Source organism: Humulus lupulus, chromosome 3 (genome assembly GCF_963169125.1).
Source record: "Humulus lupulus chromosome 3, drHumLupu1.1, whole genome shotgun sequence".
NCBI lineage: Eukaryota > Viridiplantae > Streptophyta > Magnoliopsida > Rosales > Cannabaceae > Humulus > Humulus lupulus.
This window is the reverse complement of record NC_084795.1, coordinates 44,079,941-44,107,710: the sequence shown is the minus strand read 5'-3', so window position 1 is coordinate 44,107,710 and position 27,770 is coordinate 44,079,941. Positions and strand designations below refer to the sequence as shown.

At 34.3% G+C, this 27,770-nt stretch overlaps 2 protein-coding genes across 2 annotated transcripts; both read right to left on the bottom strand.

Moving 5' to 3' along the window:
• Nucleotides 1-5,540: 5,540 nt before the first annotated feature.
• On the bottom strand, nucleotides 5,541-8,173 carry LOC133822608 (uncharacterized). Its single transcript, XM_062254997.1, has 7 exons — nucleotides 8,024-8,173; nucleotides 7,675-7,917; nucleotides 7,430-7,562; nucleotides 7,242-7,342; nucleotides 6,980-7,133; nucleotides 6,732-6,899; nucleotides 5,541-5,958 (listed from the first exon to the last, which is right to left on the bottom strand). The coding sequence occupies exons 2-7, from the start codon at nucleotides 7,869-7,871 to the stop codon at nucleotides 5,812-5,814; spliced, it is 900 nt and encodes a 299-aa protein (XP_062110981.1). The 5' UTR covers nucleotides 7,872-7,917; nucleotides 8,024-8,173; the 3' UTR covers nucleotides 5,541-5,811.
• Nucleotides 8,174-19,646: 11,473 nt separating this feature from the next.
• Nucleotides 19,647-24,248, bottom strand: LOC133822607 (glycosyl hydrolase 5 family protein-like). Its single transcript, XM_062254996.1, has 4 exons — nucleotides 23,762-24,248; nucleotides 21,376-21,611; nucleotides 20,774-21,279; nucleotides 19,647-20,478 (listed from the first exon to the last, which is right to left on the bottom strand). The coding sequence occupies exons 1-4, from the start codon at nucleotides 24,176-24,178 to the stop codon at nucleotides 20,054-20,056; spliced, it is 1,584 nt and encodes a 527-aa protein (XP_062110980.1). The 5' UTR covers nucleotides 24,179-24,248; the 3' UTR covers nucleotides 19,647-20,053.
• Nucleotides 24,249-27,770: the final 3,522 nt, after the last annotated feature.

Below are 27,770 nucleotides of genomic sequence, written 5' to 3'. Positions count from 1 at the left end.
AACAATAATAAATAAAAAGAGAGAAAAAGAAAACCAACAATAGAAAAATAATAACAAAATGGACTAAGAATAAAACTAACAAACCCTAGAAAAGAAATGATAGCAATTTTTTTTCTTTTAGTACAACAATGACAAAAAAAAATGACAAACTAACTAAAAAGGAACAATAAAAACAATGATAGTGATATTTTTTTTGGGAATTTACTCATTTAGTACCCTATGTTTTTGCAAAGTATCATTTTGGTACCCTCTGTTTTCAATAATGCTCATATGGTACCCTGTATTTTAAAATTATACATATTTGATACCTTAGACTCAGATTTGAAAGATAAAATTTTGTCAATATGATCAAGCTGTCATCAGTTATATGTAATTAAGTAATTAAATTTAAATTTGGAACTTACATAATTGACAGCGGTTTGATTAAATTGGTAAAATTTTATTAATTAAATTTGAGTTTAGGGTACCAAATATGTACGATTTTAAAATACATGGTACCAAAATGATACTTTGCAAAAACACAGGGTACCAAATGGTTACCTACCCATTTTTTTTTTAACTTTTTCTTTAGGGAGTAATAAATCTAAAAAAAAAAACCTAGATAAATATACACAAAAAGAAAATGATAGAATTACTTATCTCTTTTGCAAAATTTATTGAAAAACTTTTTTTTTCACTATTACCTCCCTAGCAACGGCACCAAAATTTGTTTAACGCCCAAAACATGCATCCACTAAGCGGTGGTTGTAGTATAGATCGGGCGGTCGATTCCACAAGGAGATAAGGAAATAAAGTTAATCGATAAATAAAGTTAAGAGATAAATAATATGAGGAAAATAAAACAAGTGATATTTTTGTTGTTTTTGAGATTTATAGATTAGAAATAAAGATAGACTAAATTGTGATGTAACAATAGGTAACAAGTAGGAAGGGTCAAGAGTCACCAATATGCATACTTATTTATTTGGATATTTGATTCATAAAAATTGCACAAATGAGAAGTTCACATCCCAACTATTCATTTGGAAGATTTAGCATTAAAGCACATATATGTTTTACAAAAATGTATTCAAGTGATTATTATTCTTTACCATGGAAAGATGAGATAATTCTTATGAGAAATCTAAAAATGACATTATACCATTGGCCATAATGCAATAAAAGATTTGACATAAAACCTAACACAAATATTACTTTTACTATTTATAAAATACATAGAAAGAGCATGACTAATTCCATATAGATTTAGCAAAAGTAAATATATATGAATGAGATGGAGAAAATGATAAAGATGTTACCTATATTATTTTCACTAATTTTATAATACATAGAAAATGCTTGACAAAATCTATATACTATTAGTAAGCATAAATATAGATAACAAGATGAAGGAATAGAGATGAAAGAAAATAAATCACTCAAATATATAAACTTTAAACACAAGGTGAATAAAAAATATCAAACAAAGTCATAGTGCATATAGGATCATCCTAACCTTCCTAAGAAGGTTAGCCTATTATGCTAGACATTCTCATGAAATTCTATTTAGAAAATATGAGAAATGAGACTAAAATTTGGTAGAGTTTTGTTACCTAAAAATTACATAGAAATTGTGAAAGAAGAGTCCCTATTTATAGAGGGAGAAAATGACTAAAAAGAAATTAAACAGAAATTTGGGGTTTACAAAATAAATCTAAAATATTAATAATAAAATATGATTTTGAAAAATCAAATCTTATTATAAATATTAACCTAGTTATTTTGGTGTATGGTCAATATGTCCTTTTTCTAAAGCACAAAAAAAGATGAGCTTTAAAGATTAAAATGGCAATTTGCAATGCCTAAAGTGCTTAGAAGATTGGGCTCATGGGTGGCTGTTGCAGAGAAGACCTTGACCCAGGCACATCCAATGGGAGTGCGCCACGTGGTGCTGGCTGATGGAGGAGAAGGGCTGGAGGTTGCTTGGGCGTGTCAGGCTTGGGCTGCTTGGGGAATTTGGTTGCTTCAGATGGGCCTGACATGCGTTTGGGCCGCTGGGTTGGGAGCTGATGAGAGGTGCTGGGCTTTGAATGGCTGCCGGAGGCCTTGGGAGAGCTTCAGCTACGTTGAAGGAGGCAAGGTTGGAACAGCTCCAGGTGTCAGGTGGCTCGGTGGCTCAGCTCGCGTGGGCTGGGGCCTTTGGATTCTTGGGCCCTTTATTTCAAGAAAAATACAATTTTTCTCTTCTCTTTTCAGATTTAATTGTTTTATTTTCTCTTCATTTTAAAGTGCCAAAATACAACTTTAATTCCTACAAAATAACAATAAATTAAATCATAATCAAATATTTTCATTTATAAAATAAATCATATTAATTCCATGAAAATATTAATTAAAACTTGATTTATTTTTACTATTAAAATTAATAAATGTGTATTTTTCACCACTAATCAACTATCTAATCAGTGCATCAAACTTCTTCATACTCCTGGTATTAGACCCACTATTCAATTTCTCATCAAATTTTCTAACTACATTAAAATCGCCCCCCACACACCACTTATCACCGCAAATAGCACTCAAACCTGCTATTTCGTCCCAAAAACTATCTCTTTTACCATACACCATAGGGCCATACACACCAGAAAACCACCAAGGATCATTTCCCTTGGCCTTAATACAAACAGAAACAGAAAAATCTCTTGATAAAGAATCAATAACAGAGACACTCCTTGTATCCCAAGCCACTAAAGTACCTCCTGATCTACCTAAAGCATGCTGATAAATCCAAGCCCTGAATCTGGATCGCCAAATGCTTCCTACGAATCTTCTATATATTGTTTCCTTTTTTACCTCTTGAAGAACGATAACATCTGGACTAACTTTGCAAATAGATTATTTAATCGCCTTCCATTTTTCTTTGTTACCGCACCCCCTCACATTCCAAGTCATAATCTTCATAAATCACTACGGCACCCCATTGCTATCTTCTTCCTCTTCTCGTAATTAACATTGAAACTTAATTTTCGTAGTTCACGATAGCTCTTCTTAGATAGACAAAAGGAATCTCCTTTCTCCTTTTCCCCAAAATCATTAGGATACACCGAAATGCCTAACAAATCCATTGCCTTGAGAAGTCTGGAAGACTCAATCAAATAATCCTCTTCCCGTCCCACAACCAACCCATAATCCCCTGGCCCCCTTGCTTAGGAATCAAGGAATCATCCATGTTCAAACATTGGCTCTCTTCTACACTCTTAGTTACATCTCTTTCCTCTTGGGCCCCTTCAATATCTTCTTCGTTCCACATACCACTCCCCAGAAACACATTATCCTCCCCCTCCCTCCTATCACCTTCAAAATCAACCTCCTCAATTTCATCTTCGGAGTTGCCCGAGTCAAGTTCATCTAGCATTGGATAAAAAAACTCATCCTCTTCCACAACAACTTCATTAATGAAAGCCCCTTCTTCCTGTTCTTCAACGAAAAAAGTATTTGAAGCACAATTTTGAGGATTCTTCCAAGTATACACTTTCCAGCCTGACTCCTCTGTTTTAGACTTCGAAGTATCCTCATCAATATGCTCAATCAAAACGCATTATTTTCTAGGAGTAGGCCTAGGAACCATGTCATCCCAAAAATGGATAACTCCTTTAAAAAAATTTTCTCGTGGCTTTGGTCTGACTCCCCGAATGGAACCCGAAATGTAAACTGAAAAGGGCCGACTCAAAGCATATTGGCCCAAGGCCTTAGTTTCATACCTTGGATTGAAGAAAGCTACCATTCACTTTTAATGAGCAAGGCCCACTCTCCAAAATCACAGCCCAGCCCAAACAATTAACTGAAAAAGAAACCTGAACTTTCCCAACACTACACGTGTTGGACAAAAAATATTTCCCCTTCCCAATAGGGCACGTGGAAGGCAGAAAGGATTCCACCTTTTTAAAGCTAGAGCACGTGTAGGCCATTCGAACATCTTTGACCGAGAGATCTTCCAAAATTCTATAGTAATTTTTTTTTTAAAGGTATGCAAGAATTACGGGAATCAATCACCATTAATTTATGAGTTACCTCCTAAAAACTACGATCCGATAACTGCCCAGCAAGCTTCTCCATCCTGTCTCCGGTGACTGCTGTGCCTTGACCTTTCATCTCATCGGGAACCTTTCGAATCTCTGTCCTTTCTCCCCCAGACTCCCACTTCCCCTCCGATTGTGCCCCAGCTACATCTTCAACCCCCATCATCTCTTTCCTCGCCGATTTTCTCATCTAGACTTGCCCCACACGTTTGGCCTTCTTCCCCTCTCTCTCCTGACACCTAACCAAGCACAAAGTTAAAGTTTCACCCTCATACGAAAGAGAGATTCTCTTGGGAATAAACCCAGAAGCATCCCCAGCCACTTTGAGTCGAGCGTAATTCAAGTTCTTCCCCCTCAATGTGTTCTTATCAATCTCTAATAAGCCTCCACAAATGGAGCCTATCACCTTAAACTCATGATGGTTCCAAATGTTCAACAGGACTCCTTCAACATCAATCCAGTTGTTTATGCACAAAATTTTCCTATCAAGCGATTGGTTCTTCCAACTCCATTTAAGGAAAGTTACTGATATGATTGTCGGAATAATTACTGTACCTAGAGAGATCAACGTCTCTTGCTCCCTCTCATTGGCACACCAAATGACTGCTCTATCATCTAAAAAACTGGAAAAGCTAAGGGTTTGCCCCCACCATCATTGCACTCCAATTTGAACTGCAGCCCATGGGAGTCTACAATCCTCTCTGATCATGAGGACAACATATCGACACTCCAAGACTAATTTCTCCCCCTTCTCCTCCACTTCCATCGCCTCTAATGTTGTTTTCGCGCCTTAAGCAACCGCATCCCTCCCTCCTAATATCGGCACCTCCTTAAAGGATCCAGAAAGTGATCTCCTTTTAACTATGGAAGCCCAAGAAGCCGATCTGTCCACCTTCCGATTAGATGCCCCTTGTGAATAAGAACCTTTTTTCCTAACCGAATGATCTAAACAAGCCGCGAAGTCTTTCCACCCCTTGGCGAGCCCCTCCTCAGGAACTATGATCGACTCAATAGCACTATGTTTGAGAACAAATAATTTCAAGAAGACTCCTCTAACATTTTGGAAACATTCTAACTGCAGCCTCTTGGAATTATTCCTAAACGCCCTCCTCCGATCTGCCCTAAGATATTCCTTAGCATCAATCATCCATTCCACCTCTTCTAAAAGTCAAATGGTTGCATCTAGCGATATAAAAATCTCATAATCTGTTAATCTAGTCCTCTCACAAATCCGAACTGATCCACCGTCCTGGAAAGGGTCAACATGAAAACCTTATGTGTTGTTCTAAAACTCCAATACCTAAAACCAGATTACGATTTAGGTGCCCCCAATTCTTATTTTTGTCTAGATCCAGTGGGAAAAAGGGCATTTTTCTTCCCATAACCAGTAGGGTTATGGTGCACTCTCGACATTTTAAAAATACTATTTATTATGAATATAGATAGAGAAGTTGTTAGCTATGAAATAATGAGAGAAGTATGTAACATGATGAAAGTTGGACATCATGTTATAAGTTATAACCCTTTTAGTTGTAGCTGTAAGGAACAAACACATGTCTTGCCACTTATAAGTTAAAAAGCATAACTACGGAGCCAGCCACGACATGTTTATTCCTTTTGTTGGCTGAATTCTTAGTTATGGATCTTTTATCTTGAGATATATAATACACATCTTTATAGTTACATAGCAATGCCAACCCATTTTCGGCAAGAAATTAGTAATCAATTAAGAAAATGGTGAAATGGGATTTAATTAAGTTGACGAGGGACATGATTCATCATGGGGAGAAGCAGTACTAGAATGATCTCTGTAGGAAAATAAGCGGATTGCATTTTCATAGCTTACTTCAGCAACTTCCTCTCGGCTCATCTCTACCAAAGATGCAACGTAAGTGAGCACCTGAAAGTATACAAAACCATACGCCTCAATAATGAAATCAATGAGATATAAAGGAAACCAACAAAATCTACTTCAAAATATTTGGGTTTTGTAATTGTATTGAATTCAACTAATTGCTCATATTATGTTACTTCAGTTTTGGCACATTTACCCCTTTTTCACTTCATTCTAAATTTATAATATAAACTCACCATTTTCCTCAATGACCTCTCATCTATTAAATAAAAGCTCTCACTGATGTGTAAAAAGACACTTTTGCAATTTCTATGTTATGCTAATCTTGTGTGATATATTGAGTATTCCAAGCGGATTTTTTTAAGAGTTGAACATGAAATGAGACAAAAGTTATGGTGTGTATCAGCCATGGCCATCTGTTGAATAAAGTTAGATATTGGGTAGCTACACGGGTTTTCAATGTAAAGGAGTTTAAGGGTTTATTGTTTGCTGATTTAGTTAGAGATTGGAGTTTTTTTATTGCAATCTTCTGGTTTGTAGTTGTTTAAGATATTCTCTGGTTGTAAACTCCTTAGTCTGTTCTCACAGACTTGAATTTTCTCTATATAGATTAGTCAAATATCAATGAAGTGACAAATTTTACTAGCCCAGAAGACAGTATAGATCAATGAGCCAGAGACAATCAAGGCTTTTGTGCATTCTAAGGCCAAAAGTAAACCAATGTAAAGATATGAAGAGTAATTTGTGTTATCTTTTCTCTATCTTAAATAGCAACCAGAAAAAAGGGTTTAAACAAAGAAGCAAACACTGTCACTTACATGGAGTATGTTTGCAGGGTGATTTAGTGTAGATGCATCTGTTTCAGCAGTAGCATTGGAGTTGGAAGAAGAATCTCCTTGAACAAGATACAATGACTCTGAGGCAGGGATAGATTTGGGGAGTGCATCAGGTGCATCAGTCTCCAACAAAATCCTCTCAGAAGGCACCTGTGGAATGGATAAAACTAAGATAACAAAACAACCCAAAAAGGAATATTCAACACATTGATTGAAAGCTGATTGATCACCTTCTTGAGCATCTTCTTTGCCTTTTTTTCTTGCATAGACATAAGAAATCCAGAGAATGAAAAGTAAGCACCAAGCTTGGCGAATTCCGGGACCATCTCAGCTGAACCTAAGTAGGAATGAAGAATAACTCCAGCTGGGAAAGGGCCCATACGCCTAAGAATTTAAGATTCAGATAACAACAACAAAAATTCATCACCTTAGAACATTAGTCATCACTCCCAAAGTGGAAAGGAACAACAAGCCATTACGAAGCATACATACTGCATTATGGGAAGAAGATCACCAAAAGCCCGGACACAATGGACTGAAGCAGGCCTATTCAAGTCTTTGGCAAGTTGAAGCTGTTGCTCAAATACTTGAACCTGAATCAAAATTCGAATTCAAATTCTTATAATAAGAAGAATAAAAATGTTCTTCATTTTCAAGCAAAAATGAATCCAAACCCAAACCTGATCCGCAAAATCAATTAGCTTTCCTTTTGAACCTTTGTCCAATCCAATCTCCCCAACAGCAGCATTAGGAGTGGAATCAAACATGTGTTTCAATGTTTCAAACCAATTGGTAGTCCTTCCTTGAACAAACCTATTCACCACCAACATGATAAATGATATATACACAATATATATATATATATATATATATATGAAGAGCAACAATAAATTGAATCAAATTCAAGGAAAGAAAGAAAGCATACCAGGGATGGAGACCAAAGGAAGGAATAATAGAAGGGTAAGACTGAGAAAGTTGCTTAACCAAACGCCAGTCATTCTCAGAGACCCCATTAACGGCAAAAGCAGCAACGCCAACTACTTGAGCTTTGGCTATTAACTGAGGAACCTTGCCCAATATTCTGGGGTCTTGCAGGTGACAGTGAGCATCAAACACCTTCATTCGATCCAAATTTGAGGATGATTATATATTATTTTTGTTTTATCTTCTGTAAATCATACATGCAGTGTGTGTCAAAACATCAAATCCATAAAGAAAAAGGAATCGAATAAGTAAATTCTAGTGATATGAACAGAGAGATAAGAAAGACGAACCTCAAAATTCAAAGGAAAGAAGAGGAAAAGCACCATTCGGTCGAAATGACTTAAAATTGGTTTTATAACGTTTTTTTTCTTTCTAATTTTCTAATTTTTCTAATTGAATTTGGTTCAAAGATTTTTTTTTATTGGGAAATTTGTTTAAACAGGGTACCATAATAAAAATAACCTATCCATTATATACATGTCCACCCTTATCATTTGTTTCACACTTTCCCTCTCTACTCTCTCGGACTCTCTCTATTCTCTCCCTCACTCTATGAGTCCCGAAATCAAAATCTCCAAAATCTCTCACTCTCATTTTGCATTTAATGTCGAATCTGTAGGCATTGTCTTCCATGACCACAACTGCACATCAATGGCAAGAAATCTCGACTGGAGTAGGCGAGTAGGAGAGAAAACCCAAGAGACCAACGAAACAACCCCGAAATAGAAAAAGGTGATGAATTTACCTGTTTATTTTGCAATAAATTGTCTGGGTTTGATTTATTTGTTAATTTTTTATTCATAGGATAGATCAGAGCTAGAGAATGAAGAAATCTGAGTTTCTTTTTCGAGATTTTTGTTCACCTCGATAGTATAGGTTAGGTTCTGGGTTTGATTGTGACTCGATAGACCTCGATAGAATTAGGCATACTCTGATTATTGCATCTGCCTCGATAGGCCTCGATAGAGTTAGATATATTCTAATTTTGCATTGCCTCGATAGACCTTGATAGGCCTCGATAGAATTAGGCATGTCGAGGCCCATCGAGGTTTAAAAAAATCAAACGGCAAACAAAATATCAAGGTCTGTCAAGGCCTATCGAGGCCTGTCGAGGTACCACACAATAATGATGCTGACTACTACTATCGAGGCTTGTCAAGGTCTATCGAGGCACAAGCAAAATCAGAATATACCTAATTTTATCGAAGCCTATCGAGGCCTATCGATTCCTATCGAGGTCCATCCAAAATCATAAAATTCCTAATTCTATCGAGGTCTATCGAGGCAATGCAAAATCAAAATATATCTAACTCTATCGAGGCAGATGCAATAACCAGAGTATGCCTAATTCTATCGAGACCTATCAAGGCCTATCGAGGCACAATCAATGTAATGACCCGACTAACTTAAAGACCTCGGACCATTAAAAACTACTAAGACATAACTACTATTTTCGAATACATGCATAAAATAATAGAACTTTATTATAAAAATCCAAAATACGGGATCCCATTGTTTATTACATAAAAACATAAAGAAAACATAAACCTTTAATTAATTGTTCAAAAACTAAATGCAAAAAAACATGAATACATAATTAAAAAGACTCAAAATATAAACTTCATCCTCGATCTTTTCCAGCAGTCCATTCATTCCATCCTCTCCCAATACACATGCCAAAGCTGCCATGAATCTGTCCCGCCTTTCAAGCTTATTTTCTTGCACCATCTAAAATAAAAAGGAATGAGCCTAATGCCCAGCAAGGAAAATCTACTAAAACATATCATAAATCATAAAACGTATGATGTAAAAACATAAATCATAAAACGTAGGACTACAATATTAATGGTCATTAACTCATTTCCGTAGTATGTGATAGAAACCATCTAGGTCATCTTGCTACTATTCGAGGTAGGTTTAAACACAATATAGTATATGACAAACCATCTAGGTCCTCTTGCTACTATTCAAGATAGGTTAAATCATAACTATAATCTACGATAATGATAAAAATCTTGGGGTTTGCTTATTTTCTATCTAAGCAACTATATTTCCCAAGTGACTACTACATAAACATATACATACATATACACATAGAACATAAACATAACATAGCATATAAACATAACATAACACATACAATCTAACTTATTTTCCTTACAAAAAACCGGGATATTGGTGACAAGGGCGGGATTGAAAACTCCTAAAACCAAACAGTAAGATCCAAAAGTTTTCTAAAGAAATGGAGATGAAAAGAAGAACTAAACCATCAAGACTTACTGAAATCCTTAAGTTTCAAGAAACTCAAACACCTAATCAAAATCCATTATAACAAGTTAGGATTTTGAAGAAAAATGAAAGAATAAGAAGAACTATCGTGGACTAAACATGAGGATAAAGAATACCTTAGATAGATTAGAACTTTGATCTACACCTCAATACCGAAATATCACTCTATCTCACTTCCCAAGTGTTTAGAAAAGCTTAGAGTGGAAAGTTTTTAATCCCAAAACCCTAGTGTTTCTCTCAAGAATGAACTTAGCAGCTTGAAGGCTTTGAAGAATGCTTGAATGATGAAGCAAATGGCTGAGTGAAAGGTCTTATTTATAGAGTTGAAGGAGTGAAACTAACTCCTTTTAAAAAGAATAAATAATTGAATAAAATTTGAATTTTCTGCTCAACAGATGCCCAGAACTCGGTCAAAAAAGTTCAAGAGCAAGTCCAAGTTGCTGAGGGCTGTTCTAACTCGGATTCCAAAAAATTTCAAAAATGCCAAAGGGAGCCGATATATCGCCCTATAGGCGATATATCGCCTACCCCTATAGCCCAAGCCTCTGTGGTTTCGTTCGTGCGAAGTCGACGTGTTTTCTGTATCACCCATAGGCGATATATCGGCCCCTATAGCTGCAATATATCGGCATACACTGATATATCAAACACTTTTTGCACACTTGAATTTTTTTAAAACCACTTTGACTGAGTAAAACGTGATCCTAACAGCTGAGGGAAGGTTCTAGACTTCCTAGGTCTATCCTTTATTAAATTATTCATCTAAAATCCTTAAATCTTTAATAATCATGCACGTGACAAGTGTCGCGTTCTTAATTATTCTATCTAAACCTTAGGTTATAATTAATAATATTTCTAGGACCAGCTATATTAAGCAAACCCTTTGTTAAAATTAATATTTCTAAACTATAGGCTAAACTTATAAAATCCATAACTATCTCTATGAGTTTCCAACTAAATCTCGACTTGAACCAATAACCACAAAACTAGATTACTAAGCTACTACAACTACTACTATTACTGCTACTGCTACTACTACTGCTGCTGCTCCTGATGCTGCTACTGTTATTGCTGCTGCTACTGCTACTGCTATTGCTACTACTACTGCTGCTACTGCTACTGCTGCTGCTGCTGCAGCTAGGCTAAACTTATAAATCCATAACTATCTCTATGAGTTTCCAACTAAATCTCGACTTGAACCAAGAACCACAAAACTAGATTACTAAGCTACTACAACTACTACTGATGTTGCTACTACTACTACTACTATTGCTGCTGCTACTACTACTACTGCTGCTGCTACTACTGCAACATATACTATCGATGCCTATCGATTACTATCGAGGTGAACAAAAGTCTCGAAAAAAAACCCATATTTCTTCATTCCCCAGCTCCAATCTATCCTATGAACAAAAAATAACAAATAAACTAGACCGAGACAATTTATTGTAGAATAAACAAGTAAATCCCTCACCTTTTTCTATTTTAGGGTTGTTTCGTCGATCTCTTGAGTTTTCTCGCCTACCCGCCTACTCCGGTCGAGATTTCTTGTCATTGATGTGCGGTCGTGGTCATGGAAGACAATGCCCACAAATTCGATAGTGAATGCGAAATGAGAGTGAGAGATTTTGGTTTCAGGACCGAGAGAGTGAGGGAGAGAATAGAGAAAGACCGAGAGAGTATAGAGAGAAAGTGGGAAACAAATGACAAGGGTATTTTTGGAACTTAGGAAAATACTAGGATCAAATAGACATGTATATAGTGGGTAGGGTATTTTTGTTATGGTACCCTATTTAATGAATCAATAGTCAAATTTCCCTTTTTAAATAAGATGAGAGAGAAAAGTAGGGTCAAAGGAGAGAGAGAGAGAGAGAGAGAGAGAGAGAGAGAGAGAGAGAGAGAGAAAGAGTAGTGGAGTGAAGTAGAAGAGAGAAATAAGAGAAAGTCATTTACAATGTACTTAAAAATAGGGTAGCACCCCAAAAAAGGGCACGCCGGTATACCCCTCCCTAATTTTTTGCTCAAGAAGTATTTTCAGTCCAATTTTTTTTATAATAGTGTTATATGGTAGTTATTTAGAGCATTCTGCAAAATTTCGAGAAATTCTGAATAATTTACAGTGTCGAAAACAATGTTCAAATAAGTTACTTTCTACGTACATAAAAAAAACATTAACGCGTACAACAAACTATTTTAACATTTTTTCGACACTGCAAATTATTTAGAATTTCCTGAAAATTTACAGGATGTTATAAATAACTACATTATATACGCCCATAAAAAAAATTTGTGCAAAAAATACTTCTCAAATAAAAAACTAGAGAGGGGGTTGCACCAGTGCGCCCCTTTTTGGGGGGTGCACCAAAATTTTCCCAAAATGTATTATTATTTTTTTGTCGAGTAAAAAATGTAGGGGTTGTTCTCTAGTGCACTCCCCAAAAAGGGGCACACTAGTGCACCCCTTCTCCATTTTTTGGCTTGGGAAGTATTTTCGATGCAATTTTTTTTATAGCTGCGTATATTGTAATTATTTAGAGCATCCTGCAAATTTTCAGGAAATTCTGAATAATTTACAGTGTTGAAACCAATGTTCAAATAAGCTACTTTCCATTCGCATAAAAAAAAAAACACAGTCACGAGTTCAACAAACTATTTGAACCTCGTTTTTTGACACATTAAATTATTTGAAATTTCTTGAAAATTTGCAGAATGCTCTAAATAACTACAATATATACGGACATAAAAAATTGTGCTGAAAATACTTTATGAGCTAAAAATTGGTGAGAGGGTGCACCAGAGATTTTCTCAAAATGATTCTGCCTATAACTCCATGCATCCCAAGATTCTAATATTAAATTATGAAAAATAATTGAGTCAATTGAGATTTTTATTAAGGAAAATATTATTGGGTGTTTCTCTGGTGCAACCCCCCAAAAAAGGCACATTGGGGCACCCACTTCTAATTTTTGGTTTGGGAAGTATTTTCAATATAAATTTTATTTATGGCCGTGTATATTGTAGTTATTTAGAGCATCTTGCAAATTTTCAGGAAATTCTGAATAATTTACGGTGTCGAAAATAATATTCAAATAAATTACTTTCCACACACATAAAAAAATACTCATGCATGCAACAAACTATTTGAACCTTGATTTTGACAATGTAAATTATTCATAATTTCTCAAAAATTCACATGATGCTCTAAATAACTACAATATATACGGCTATAAAAAAAATTAGCACATAAAATACTTCCTGAGCCTAAAACTGGAGGGGGGTGCATCAGTGTGCCCCTTTTTGGCGGGTGCACCAGAGAAATAACCAATATTAATTTGGGCCATTTTGTTTTTATGAAATACTTGATCAGATTTTGTATTTTGTTAAATGATATTTCAGATCCGTATTTTGTAAAACAAATCAAAATAGTAACTTAATCCTTGTAACGCCCTGCGTTTTGGACACATAGTAATAACAATTCGGATTGAGATTTTATTCCCATAATATATATCATACTAGGGTTGTATTACAATTTGAAAATAAAAGTTCAAATTAAGATGTGGCATTATTATGAATTTAATTGACTTTTGGTCAAACTAAGAATTTTGTTCCCAGACCGAAACAAAATCCTTACACAGGTAAAATCTCGGATAATTAATATTGAAATATAAATAATTATGAAAAAAACATTTAATTTGGGCATAGGAATATTAAGAATGCTATGAGAGAATTTTAAATAAAAAATTTCGGAAAGAATCCTAATATGTATTTTGAGAGAAAATGCTTATTTGGCCTTATTGGGGTAAACAAGTTTGCCAGGATGCTTATGCGCTCTTGAATTTTATGTTTAGGGCCCGGTTATACCGGAACCCTAATTCTGGTTAGATTTATGAATGTTGTTATTATGACTAAGGTTTGGTTGTCTTTATTGATGTTATTTGTGATGGGTTGATCTTACTAAGCGTTTTCGCTTACTTAGTTGTTTCATGTTGTAGGTGTAGAGTCCAAGAACTTTACTTAGCTAGTTAGATAGTAGTAGTAATAGTAATAGCTAGTAGTAGTTGTAGTATGTTCATTACTATGGATTTTGGTTCAAGACGGGACTTAGTTGGACACTCGTAGTAACACTTGTAGATTTTATAAGTTTAACCTATAGTTTAAGAATATTAATCATAACCTAAGGTTTGCTTAATATGACTGATTATGGAGATGATATTTATTATACTATAAGGTTTAGATAGACCCAATAAGATAACAACACTTGTCATGTGTATGTTTAATGAGAAATTAAGTATTTTTTTGGAATAGTTTATTAAGAGTAATATTTGAAAATCCTAGAGTCTGCCAGCAGCTTTTAAATCATTAAAGGACTTAGTCAAGGCTGTTTACTTAATTCAAATTAGGCTAAAAAAGTGTAATTACGTGTATAATATTTCAGCGTATGCCGATATATCGCAGCTCTAGGGGGCGATATATCGCCATACGGGGATACGGAAAACACGTAACTTCACACGACAACTTCGACGAGCCTCAGGTATATCAACCCAGGCAATATATCACCTAGCATGGGCGATATATTGGCTATGGTGCATGATTTTTGAACAATTTTGAAACCGAGCTCATTTTAATCCTTAACCTCTTGATAAGTCCATAATCTTTTTGATCGAGTCTTCAGCCTCTGCTGAACGATTATTCAAATTTTTTTTAATTAAAAAGCCATTATTTTATTCAAGCTAAATGACGATTTTTTCATTCTTGAACTCTATAAATAGGACCTAGTACCCAGCCATTTCTTCATTCATCAAGCTGAGTTCAGAGCCTACAAGCTGCTAGGATTACTTTAGAGTGTTAAACACTTGGGTTGGAGTTATAAGCTTTATCATATAAGCTTATTAAACACTTGGGAAGTAAGGTTCATAATGTATTTCAGTTTTGAGGTGTAGTTCGGTCATAGAAGTATTCAAATGTATTCCTATTCTTAGTTCCTTTTAGTATTGTTTCATTAGTTTTATAGTTTTTCTCTACTCAAATCCTAACTCAGTATTCTTTATTCTTGATTAGGCATCTAAGTTCTTTGAACTTGAGGTTCTTATTGGTAAGTATCTACTCGATGGTTTAGTTCATTTCATCTCTTTTCTTTTAGAATACTCACCTCTCTATTAATGGTTTTTAGGAGATTCCAAAGTCCCGGCCTTGTTCTCATCATCCCGGTATTTTTGGTAAGGAAACTAGGGTAGTTCTTGTGCGATATATGTTTATATAAAAAGTGTTATGATTATGCTATAGTATGTTTCTATGTGTTATGATATATGTATGATTGGGGCTTATAGTTGTTATATAGCAAACCCTATCACATTTATGTTTTGGGGCTTATAGTTGCTATATAGAAAACCCCAATAGTTATATTTTGGGGCTTATAGTTGCTTAACTAGCAAACCTCATTATAGTTCGAGGCTTATAGTTTCTTAGTTAGCAAACCCCAAATAGTCACCATGTACATGGGTTAGAATTGTGATATTATGTGTTATAGTATATGATATATGTTCATAATGTGTATGATTATGTTCATGATTGTAGTAGAATTTCCTTGCTGGGCATTAGGCTCATTCCTTTATGTTTATATGTGCAGGAAAATAGTTATGGCGGCGGGAAGGTTCTTGGCAGCTTGGGAATGTGTATTGAAGGAGAATGAAATCGGTGGACTGCGTGAACGATTCGAGGATGAAGTTGTTTAAGTCTTTTAAATTATGATTTTTATGTATTTCAGCACTTAATATTGAAACCATTTTATTTAAGATTTAAGTTATGCTCTATTTTATTTTCAAAACAATGGGATCCCATATCCTACTATGAATTTTTATGTATTTTAAACCTTTACTTTACAGTTTTTAAATAAAGTTATGGTTATTTCATATGTATGTTTTCTTAAGATTAGTGTCTGTGTATAGTAGTTATTAATGGTCCAAAGTCTAGAATAGTTGGGTCATTACAGTAGGTAAGTTGAAATGTAAGACAGAGTAGTGAGCGTTGGAGTCTGCATTGTGGAAATATACATGTGGTCCGACCGTGGGAAATCTACACTTGAAAAATATGCCTTACTTTTAGAAGAACATATCTTGAGCTATGTATTTTGGATGTTTAGAACTTTATAATGTTGTAATCACTTTTTAAGTATGTGCATACTTCCAAACTAAAGCATTATTGTTTTTAAAAGTTTTTTATACGAATTTTTTAGTCTTTTTTAAGGTTAAAATTATTATTATATTCCGCATTATTAGTCTTGTAAATTATTTGGGTTGTTACAAGTGGTATCAGAGCACCGGGCTAATGTAACGCCCTGGTTACCCCAGAACAGTTACGGTGAATGGTGAACCAGAAATTTAACTCGCTACCCGAGTCCTTTGGTTAAAAACGTGCTTCTAAGTGTTATTAACAGGCTAAGGTGGAAAACCAATCAAAAGGAAATGATATATTTTATTTAACGCATAAAACTATTCATGGGCCCATAAAAACATTTACAAGTTATTTACAACTCAAAATGGTCTTTACTATTTCAAATTTACAACCCGCCGTCCTAAGCGGAAAAAATAGGGTAAACCCCCTAGTTCCTCTGAGAACTCCTTGGCCGTGGTGGTCAAGCGGCCGCATATGTACACAACACCACCTAAGCTCTCCACTCAAGGCTGGGTGAGCTTTTCTTTCCCTTTACCTGCACCACATAGCACCCATGAGCCAAAGCCCAGCAAGAAAACACAATGTAGCACGAATATAATATCAACAATGATCATAATAATCATTCAGGACTTTCAGTCCAAAACAGATGAGCGACAGTTGAAAAGTCACTAAGGTGGGTTCCGTTCCCAATAGCCACTAGGGCTTTAGAAATAAGTGATCCTTTCACTAGCTTAAACAGGATAGGTGCATGATGACTAGTCACCAACATAACCTACCTCATGACCATAAAGTCATAACCGTGGGATTCCATTCCCTAGCCATGTGACAAGCTGTCACCTAGGCCTTTGGCCCTGACTCTGAGTAACTAGCTTAGACTAGTCAAGCGCTCATAAGATTCATCGACCTTAGGGTTGGTCCAGCATTAGTGCTCTAGAGCCATTCAACGCTGATATTGATTAGATCTAATCTTCAATCGGCCCTACGTTCAGGACGCTTATGCCGTTTCTGACTCTCAAGTCAGTAATATGCGACCAGTGCCGTCCCTGACTAATCAGTGCCATACACAATTAAGCAAGCTCTGCTAAGCATTTATTATGCAATCAATGTCCACATTTATCAACCAACATGCCTCAACTACGATCATGCATGTCATATACACAGGGTGCAGTTTTCTTACCTCTGGTTCGAGCGAGAAATATAATAAGAACGACTCTTGAGAACGATCGACCTTTTGATTCCTTAGCGGTTACCTAATCATAACCAATTATAACCTCCATTAATGAAAATCAACAATGAAAGGGTCTTAACCTAAACCCCACTCTCGGGACCTCGAAACATGCCCACACAATGAGTAGATTCGATCCCGGGCCTTAAGGATTGAAACCCCGAGCCAAAAACCCTTAAAAACACTCAAAACGGGATTCTGGAGGAACAGAGTAGCGCTACAGCGCTGCTCAATAGCGCCCCAGCGCTATACTTAGAACCCCAAACCGCCCAGCAGAGCACTGGGTAGCGCTATAGCGCCCTCTAGTGGGCGCTGTAGCGCTACACCCAGCCAAATCCTCCCCTGAAACCTCCTTCTTCGACTCCTTCAATTCCAACTCGATTCCAATGCTTCCAAACCTCATTTTTGGTGCCAAATGAACCCAAAAAGCATCCCCACATGCCCTAAGCATCACAACCACAAGAACCCTAGCCAAAAACTCCCAACAAAACCAATCATCCAACCTATAAATCTTAACTGAAAACCAAAGCTAAAACCGAGCAAACCAGGAAATTTAATGGCTAGAAACTTACCTCAAGCTCAGATTATGATGCTCTTCAATGGTGGAACACACTCCCAAGCTCTCAAGACTTACTTCCCAAGCTTGAATCCTCAAGTTAGGCTCAAAAATCCAAAGAGAAAATAAGGAAAAATAGGTGCGAGAGAAGCTTTATTCTATGCTATGTTTCCTCTTCTTTCTACAACCTTCAATGGCTTATATCTATCCTAGGGGTGAAAAGACCAAAATACCCCTAGGTCAAATAAGGATTTCTAAAGGCTCCCAAGGGCAAAATTGACATTTCTCACCTATTTCATTAATCATAATTAACGCTCTCCAATTCCCGCTATTCTCGATATTCTCAAACACCAATAATTCATACCCTTTTACCCTTTAATTCCCGGCAACGCTCTAATCATTAAAATCACCCCGAGACTCACCCCGAGCCCCAAACTTAAACCTGTTATGACTAATCCGCTAATTAATATTCCAATATCGTCTCATGCCGAATAGCTCGAACAAATCCACATTATAATGTGGTCTCAACAATATGTCAACGACATGCATACAAATATATAATTACGTCCTCAACGGGCCAAATTACCAAAACATCCCTGTAATGAAATGTGGACCCACATGCATGCATTTAACATCATATTATAATATAATTCACATAAACATGCATATTATCAGTTAATGACATAATTAAACAGTTATGGCCCTCCCGGCCTACTAATCCAGCCATTAAACCGCATTAGGGATTTCAGGGCATTACAGCTAAACTGGTGCTCCCCACATTATTAGTCAAGCCTGTGGCAGGTGGCTCCCCACCATTACGGATGTCCTTGGGGCGTGGCCTAACTTGAAGACATTCACGCCTGGAAACATATCATAATGCGCTAGGAGGAGTCTACGCTCTGAGGAGCTCTAGGCGAGCTCCACAAGACTTCATTAGCTCCCGAGGGGCCTAATTACTTCTTTAATGATTGCCATGTGTCCAATGATGAAATCACGGACAACAGACACGATTAAATTTCAGGTCAAAATCACGTAAACCGGCTAAATTCAAAATTGATTATTTAACACGATTAAGTACAAAATTAATAAACTAGTTAACCTAAAATTAACCCATTTTCTAACCTACATATATAATTACTATATATATATGACTATATAATATTTTATTTTTGTATACAATTTTTTTTTAATATTAGGTTTATTATGTAACCTATTTATCTAAATATGTGTTATATGAGTTAAAATGACATGTTTGAATTTGTTTTATTTATATGGGTTAAATAAGTTATAAGTAAGTTCAAAATGTAAACGTGTTATGTAAGGTTAGCACGACCTAAATATGACATGTTTAAATACTATGTTATATGTATGGTGTCACAGTTAACTATTTATAAATATGTCGTATTCGTGTTTATATTTTATGACACATTATTTAATTATGTCGTAATCGTGTCGTGTCATAATCATGTTGACCTGAAACATGATATGATAATATAAATTGCTAGTCCTATTATTTGGTAAGAGATGTCAACAGATCGATTACATTCCTCGTCCCCATCCATGCAACTCCGTCTTATTTCTCACCCGGCATATTTCCCACAGTAGGTGTGGGGCGACATTTCCTCACTAGAGTCTATTTATCCAAATAGGTCTCAAAATACAACTACACACATTATAAAATGTCACAATATTTATTATATATATGCAATAATATATATAATTATTAAAAGAGTAATGATATGTGCACAAAAAATATGCACCAAAGTATTACATACATTGACGTGACACTGCTTTTTTAAAATAGTGGGTCTCAGTTTTGATAAATATGATTGATTAGACTAAACTGTCATGACACTGTGTGTAATGTTTGAGCACATATTTTGTATGCAAAAATGATTACTCTTATTTAAAATATATATTTAATACCAAAAAATTAAACAGGACCTAATGTGATAGAGAATGTCATCGCCGGCCCTACTACATATTTGACTTATTACTTTTATCTCACATTGTGGTATTTAGAATCCTCAAACGGCAACACCATGATCAGATTCGTCTTAGTAAATTAGATTCAACTAGTCATGGACTTCTGGTGCTGTCAACGAGTTTGAACCATTGGCTTGAAGGGTCGCATGAACTCTCTCTACTTAAGCATTTACAAGTGTTTGTTACAACTTCATTTGCAGAGTCAATGTCTAGGCAAACAGTGTCACCATTGGGAGTCGTAGAAGAGAGTTGCAACTTGGAATCTGATATGGTTTCCCACTTTGAGTCAGATTCAGTGCACTTTATGCTAAGTCGTGCTGGTTTGCCTACATCATATGCTTGTAAGCAAAAATATGTTCCTTTAATGGTCAATGTCTTCTGAGGTGTATAATTCCAACCATCAGAGCTTGAACAAGGACCTAACTTCAGTGAATCATGTACAGATTTTCTTACCACACAAAGACCTGTTGATGGGTGGAATATGCTTTTGTGTGGTCGAGTTTCTGAAAGACTTCGCCCTGTCAATTTCACTCACCACATGTTAATGCGTCCAAAAATAACACTTATGACACGTAAGTGTGCAACGAGCAACTAATAAAATATTTCTACAGACATAAGGTGATTGGTATAATTTCATATAGTCTAGTATTATTCTACACTAATAAAAATATACTGCACCAAATAATATAGTGCCCTTAACAATACCTTTAGCTTCTAATCATTAAGTGCAATAAGTCACAAAATAAAAGTTTCAATTCTTGTTAAGTAAATAAAAAAAAAAATAGGCATTTGCATGAGATTTCATTAACATACCTCGAAAAGGGCGTTGGATAGCAGAGATTTTCTGTAATAGACTTGAATTTGGAGATTCATCATCCCAATCCCAGTTCATGATTCCATAATCCTCATTCATCCCAATAACACCTTGTCTCCCCAAAGCCCAATCCAAGTCTAGTTCAGCTGCTAAAGCTAAGAAGCAATTCAAGTATCTGTTGTCACTCATATTGGTTCCCTTTTGGTTTTGGTCCACCCAAAACTCACTCAAAAACAAGGGAAATCCTTTTTCTAACAAAAACCCTGATTGTCTCATGATCTTATTTATTATTGTACCACATAATTGGTTGGGGTTGCCACTTTCCCATGCCTTGTCATCTGTAAACGCATACCAATGAGTTTCAAAAACCAATTTCCCAGAAAATGTGAGGCTCATCAGGCGATTTCGCAGGAAGGATAGGTCTTTGTCATGATTCAAACCAGAAAGAATCAAAAGAACATCTGGATTTGCCGAGTGAACTGCCTCAGCTCCTCTTTGCATGCACCTGTGATATACATATATATATAATGATTAGGATTTTTCGTTCACATTACAAAGAAGAGCAATAATATTTTTCATTATTTATTGAAAAAATACGTACTTGTACCAATCGTTCACATTCTGCTTGGGGCCACGGAGCTCGTTCCTCAAGCTCATGCCAACGACATTGCTAAGGCCTTTGAACAATGTGGCCATTCGAGTAAGACCCTTAATCCAGAGGTTAGGGTCGAAGTACTTGTCACCAATGAAGCCATTGTCGTCGAACCAATTGGGCTTGGTAATGTAATTATCTAGGATGACCATCACCTTCTTGTTCCCTAGGCCAGAAACCACTGCCTGTATATTTGTACGTATTTTTTTTTAGAAAAATGAAAATAATAATTACAAACATTACTTAAACCAAATAACACATGGATATATAGTTATTATAGGAAAATACTCTTTAGTTAGATCGGGTTGAACAACTACAGCCAAATGTCAAACATTATTATATGAAGGCAGGCCCTCCACAAAGATAGATCAGATCTAAACCTAAAGTCTCAATTCAAGTACTCCAATTTATAAAAAATTAATTAAAATATATAGCAGTAAAAGAATTAAAAATTTATAATAATTTCAATAAAATTTAAAAAATATTAACAGTGTATGTGATTGTCTGTCTGAAGCGTCTTTTCCAAAAAAAAAATATATATTGAAACAGTACTATTTTGCCTAACACATCGTGCAAAAGTATCCTGATTATGAGTAATTAACATTTAAAAATGGAATTCGTTGTTAAAACAAAAAATATCAACTCGTCTTTCAAAGGCCTATATATATATATTTATATTCAACATATATGGTTGTTTAAGATTGTAGATAGAATGTACGTAACATTTAATTTGTCACGCAACTGAGACCCACTATATAAATACATATATTTCAACCATATAAATACATATATTTCAATGAAAGAGACAACCATTAAAAAAAATCTCTGAAACAAACATGGTGACCACAGTGACCATATAGTTGGACACATTATATTATTATTTTTATCAGCATCACTGGAGTGTTGACACGTACAACACTAGACGAGATGTGCCTTATATTGAATTATACTAATAACACAATACATTGAGATGTACCTTATATTGAACTATTCTAATAGTACTATGACATCATCATGTGTTGTTGACAAATGATACCCTTGGCAATTCTCTTATTTTTATCATATAAGAATGCGGTATAAGAATGCGGTAGAACTAGCTAGATGACTAGATCTAGAGAAATAAAATAAATTAAATAACAAGGAAAACAAAAGATAAGATCGAATTAATGGTGGAAACTTGGTATTGTTACTCTATTATTCTAGTACCAAGTCAGTCTTGTTGATATCTGATCTGATTATCAATGGACGCATATAATTAAGCCCAAATGGCGTATCATATGCATTGAACATGTTTTATGAAACGATGAAAAAGAACGAAAAAATTAGTTGACACACATTATATCTCTTCGATACGAAATGTGTATAGATAACCAAAATTTTTTGTTTTAATAATTTTTTATTTTTTTTATTAATTTTAATGAAATATTCTTATATTTAACAAAAAATTATTATATTTAGATAATAAATATGATTTAAACTTATTTAAAATTAATAAATTAAAATAATATATTTTTTTAGATATTTTACAATAATAATTATTTAAAAAATAATAAAATTATACATTTTATAACTTAAATAAAATTTAATTAAACTTAAATTCACTTATTAGAATAATATCATATTAAATATATAATATAATATAATCTACTATCAACTAGCCACAAACTTAAGTTTTAAAATTCAAGGATAATATTATATTAAATATATAATATATAATCTTTTGTTGTCACTGCTTAATTTAAAAACTAGATTAAACATAAATATAAATTTAAATAAAAATTAATTAATTAATTAAAATATGACATTTTTATGATATTTTATGATAATTTAAATAATTAAATCATATTTGTTTATAAATAATAAAATCATACATGTTATTTTTTATCTTATAAATTTATGTGATAGATTATTTTTTATCAAGTGATTGGAGCTTTTTTTCTTCATCAAATTCACCACATTACGAGAGAGATTATAAATTAAAAATAGTTGATGCATATGTACTAATATCTTCATTATTGACTTTTTCTATTATTATTTTATTTATATTATTAATTTCTTTTTAATATTATTATAATTTATATATATATCATATAAATATATTATAAAATTATAATTCATTATATTTTATATATATTAAAAAAAACTAAATTTTATTAAAATTATAAATAATATTTACACTTTAAAACTATATTATTTCTAACTTATTTCTACCTATAGTATAAATAAATATATATATCTCTACACGCAAGCGTGATGAGTTAGACAAGTAGCAGTTAGAGTCTGATATTAATCTAAGAGAGAAATTTTGCAAAGGGTAGCTTAATTAGCTACCTACCTGGTAGGCTTGTATGAGGGAAAGGTCGATGATGGAGGGATTATTGGCCTGAACACCAGCTATGGCTTGCGTGAGACCAAGCTTTTTAAAGGACTGTCGGACCGTGAGAACGGCGAGCGAGTCGTTGGTAGTGGCTAAGTAGAGTGGCCAAGTGAGGCGGACGCAGTTAAAGCCCATCGACGAGATTCGGTCAACGATGGCATCGATGGGCTGTTTGCTGAGGCCTTCGGCCACCCCCGCCTCCGGATGCGAAACCCAATTCGCGCATGCCATTTTCACTCTCTGCCCGCTGCTCTCCTCCACCACCCATCTCGATTTGGTGCTCAGAGGCACACCAAACGCCGCTCCGCCTTGGGTTGCTGTGACGATTATGATCGTAACAAGAGATAAGGGTGAGAGAAAGGGAAAGCTTCCCATTTTTCTTTTCTTGGACTTGTGCAAGACTTTGAAGGTGGACTTTGAGACTTTGCTTATATATATATATATATATATATATATATACACTAACTGATTTACTGGGGCTGTTCATTCGATGGCATCGTTTTTAAGCTTATTCGATCCGATCCAATCATCTAATTGGATATTGAATTTTTGGAACCGATCCGATCCAATCATCTTGAACCTACCGATTCGATCCAATGGATGATTGGATTGGTTCGGTTCCATCCATTAGTTATCCGTTGGATCGGATTTAAAACCTTTATTTAGGTTGATTTTTAAAAAAAAAGAAATATTATTTGAATTATAAGAACACTAATTACTCATCCAATAATAAAAATATTTAATTGTAATGTTTAGTTTATGATTTTTTTAATCATCCCATGTGTGCAAGCCTATTGTAAGCTTCAGTGAGGTATTTGATGTAATTGGATGGAAATTTGATCGGTTCGGTCGGTTTTTATTGGATGTCGGATGGTCATCCAATAACCGACCGATCCAATTTGGATTTTTAAAAATTACATTTGATCTGATCCAATAGTAATTGGACATCCAATTTTTGGCGGTCGGTTTTTTTTAGATCGGTCGGTTTTTATTGGATCGGATATTTTCTGCATACCCTTATGATTTACTAGTATTTTTTTAAATTATACAGTATATATAAATATATTTATATCTTTAATTTTTATATATATATACACACACACACGACATTTAAACATAAAGTTTATATATATATATCAAATATAATAATATTTAAAAAAAATTATTACTATATTTTTATTATTTTTATTTCTAATCAAATAATAAAAATAAATTATTACACAAATTTATAAAATAAAAAAAATATTATATACACTTTTACTATTTTTAAATAAATATAAAAAACATTAAAAAAAAAATTCCTTTTATCTACACATTTATAATAAAAAAAATATATATACCTACTGGCTCGTACACTTATTTTATAGAAAAGATATATACAGGCGTAAATTCGCACTCCTAACTTTTTTTTTATTCATTTTAATAGAAAGGGTACACTGTTTACTGTTACTAAAGCTGCTATATATAATTTTTCTTAAGTTGCTTTATTAAAGCATTATTTTAATAATTGAACATCGAAAATTGGTGGAAAATGAATCTTAAAATTGATTAAGCGCTAGCACCAGAAAAATATTACTTTACGCTATCAAAAAATTCAATTCTTATTAGTACCAATGTACATCACAATTCATAATCATTGCATTTTTGTCATCAATATATTACTTTTTGGGGTACTTGGCATACTTCCCAGGCAATGCATGTTCTGTTATATGCAAAACTTGTAAGAAAATTCACCACATATTTTTTTATATAATCGATTACGGTGTGAATATAATATCTATGCACACTCAATGCAAAAGGCTACTTTAATTGGATTTCTATAAACTTTTTAATAAAGCATTAACGCAAACCAAGTTCACACCAATTTTTGGAGGACTTTTATGTTATTGTGGTATATAAAAGAGACTATTATTTTAGCAATTTTATTTTTTCATTAGTACTTGTTAGATTATCTGTTTTGAAAATACTTTTATAGACCTCATGTTTTACTAAATGATTCAAAATAATCTTGCAAAATCAATTTTGATCAAAATTATTACACCTATTTTTTTAAGCTGAATCACATGAATAATTAGACAAGACACGTGTAGATCGAAGACACATGTCACATGTGGAGTGCTCGGGGTTAGGACCCTCGAGAGGCCTTCTCGCAACTAACATCTACATTCAAGCACTAGGAGTAAGAAGGTCTTAGCAGGCACTTGAAAGCAAAGCTACTCGGGCTCAAGACGCATGCTCAAAAATTATGGACAATTGAGACCAGTGACCTGAGTGTACAACACATGTGCCCACCTTCCCCTGACACCAAAGGCGACCACCAATAGGTAGTGGCCTGACAATAATTCAGACTATTAATTCGGATGGTGTCTAGAAAGTAGTAGAGCAACTTTCATTCTCTTCTATTTAGAGTAAGTAAGCCATAAATTCTAAATGGGAAATTTTACACTATATGCATCATAATATAGTTAAATTTTTTAACATGCCATCATAAAAATTCTCCTATTAATGTGCCTCCTCCCTTATTTTGGACAAAAATACCCTCATGAGTAAAATTTAACCCTTCACACATTTCTCTCTCTATCTCTCTCTCTCATCCATCATATACAACCATTTTCACAGCAGCCATTGTTGATTTTCATAGCCAAATCGGTGAAGAAATTAGACTGTTTGGATCTAGAAGTTTCATTTCAAGTGAAGAATTCATTTCAAGTGAAGAAATTGTCATTCTTGACGCTTTTTAAGAGAAAAAAAATCATGGGAAGGTATCCTTTCATTTATGTACTTGTGAATATGAAAGTCATCGTTAGATATTAGATTCGAATTGTTCTGTTGTTGAGTGTGGTATTTTTTATGCATATTTTGATATGTTCTTCAAATCTAGAAATATGTGGGTGCCATTCCAAAATCGATGGTATTTTGATGGTATATCGATGGTACATCGATGGAATGTCGATGCTGGGGCGAACATCTAATTTAGATGTTATTTTCAATATAATATCGATGCCATATATGTTGATTTGGTTCAGCGTCGATATGGCATCAATATACCATCGAAATGGAATCGCATACAAATGGCAACCATTAGCATCAATTATACATCGATGATATTTCGATGGTATATCAATGCCATATCGATGGTACATCAATGCAATTTTAATGTTATTTAGATGTTATATTCGATATAATATCGATGGTATATCGATGCCATATCGATGCTGAACCAAATCAACATATATGAATCACGTACATATGGCAACCATAAGCATCGATTATGCATCGAAATGTCATCGATGTGGAATCGATGTTGAATTGCAATGCAGATTTTCATAGGCATCGATTCATCATCGATTTACCATCGATTCTTCATTGATTACACTTTATTTTTATAATTTTCTTATGCTTTTTTTTTTTTGTAAATTTGCAGGTTCTAGAGTTAATATAATTGTTTCTTACAACAGTGTTTGACAACAGAAAGGAGAGAAATAGAATTTCAAAGTTGGTTTGAACACTATCATACACGTACCAATTGATTTTGGTTACATAGAATTATTGGAGAAGTTGTATTTAAAGCTGAGAGTGGATAGGTCATTGTTTGACTTAAAGTTGGAAGTGTCGTTTACATGCAATGATTTTAGTGTAGATCTCATTGAAATCACTGATGATGAAGGAGTTAGTACTCTTATTCTTGACAATTCGAAGTCCTTAAGACATTGGGTTCCTTTATCCGTTAGTTCGATTGTAAAGAACATTGCTTTTCTTGACCCATCTCCTAGAGCGAGTGTTAATATGGAAAACCATAATCGAAATGACATTGTTTATATATATATAACTAAGGAGAAATATACTATTGTGTATCATCGAATAGCCATCGAAATGACATTTTTTATATACAAAACTAAGGAGAAATCAAAATAAATTTTCTAACATATAGAAATCAAAATAGATGTTCTAACATCAAGAGTACACA

Coding starts and splice junctions, on each gene's coding strand:
- LOC133822608 (XM_062254997.1), bottom strand. CDS start 7,871: ATGAAGGTGTTTGATGCTCACTGTCACCTGCAAGACCCCAGAATATTG. Junction 7,563..7,674: donor TCCTTTGGTCTCCATCCCTG/GTATGCTTTCTT, acceptor GGTGGTGAATAG/GTTTGTTCAAGGAAGGACTA. Junction 6,900..6,979: donor CAAAGAAGATGCTCAAGAAG/GTGATCAATCAG, acceptor TCCATTCCACAG/GTGCCTTCTGAGAGGATTTT.
- LOC133822607 (XM_062254996.1), bottom strand. CDS start 24,178: ATGGGAAGCTTTCCCTTTCTCTCACCCTTATCTCTTGTTACGATCATA. Junction 21,612..23,761: donor CCCTCATACAAGCCTACCAG/GTAGGTAGCTAA, acceptor ACAAATATACAG/GCAGTGGTTTCTGGCCTAGG. Junction 20,479..20,773: donor TATCCAACGCCCTTTTCGAG/GTATGTTAATGA, acceptor TGAAATTGACAG/GGCGAAGTCTTTCAGAAACT.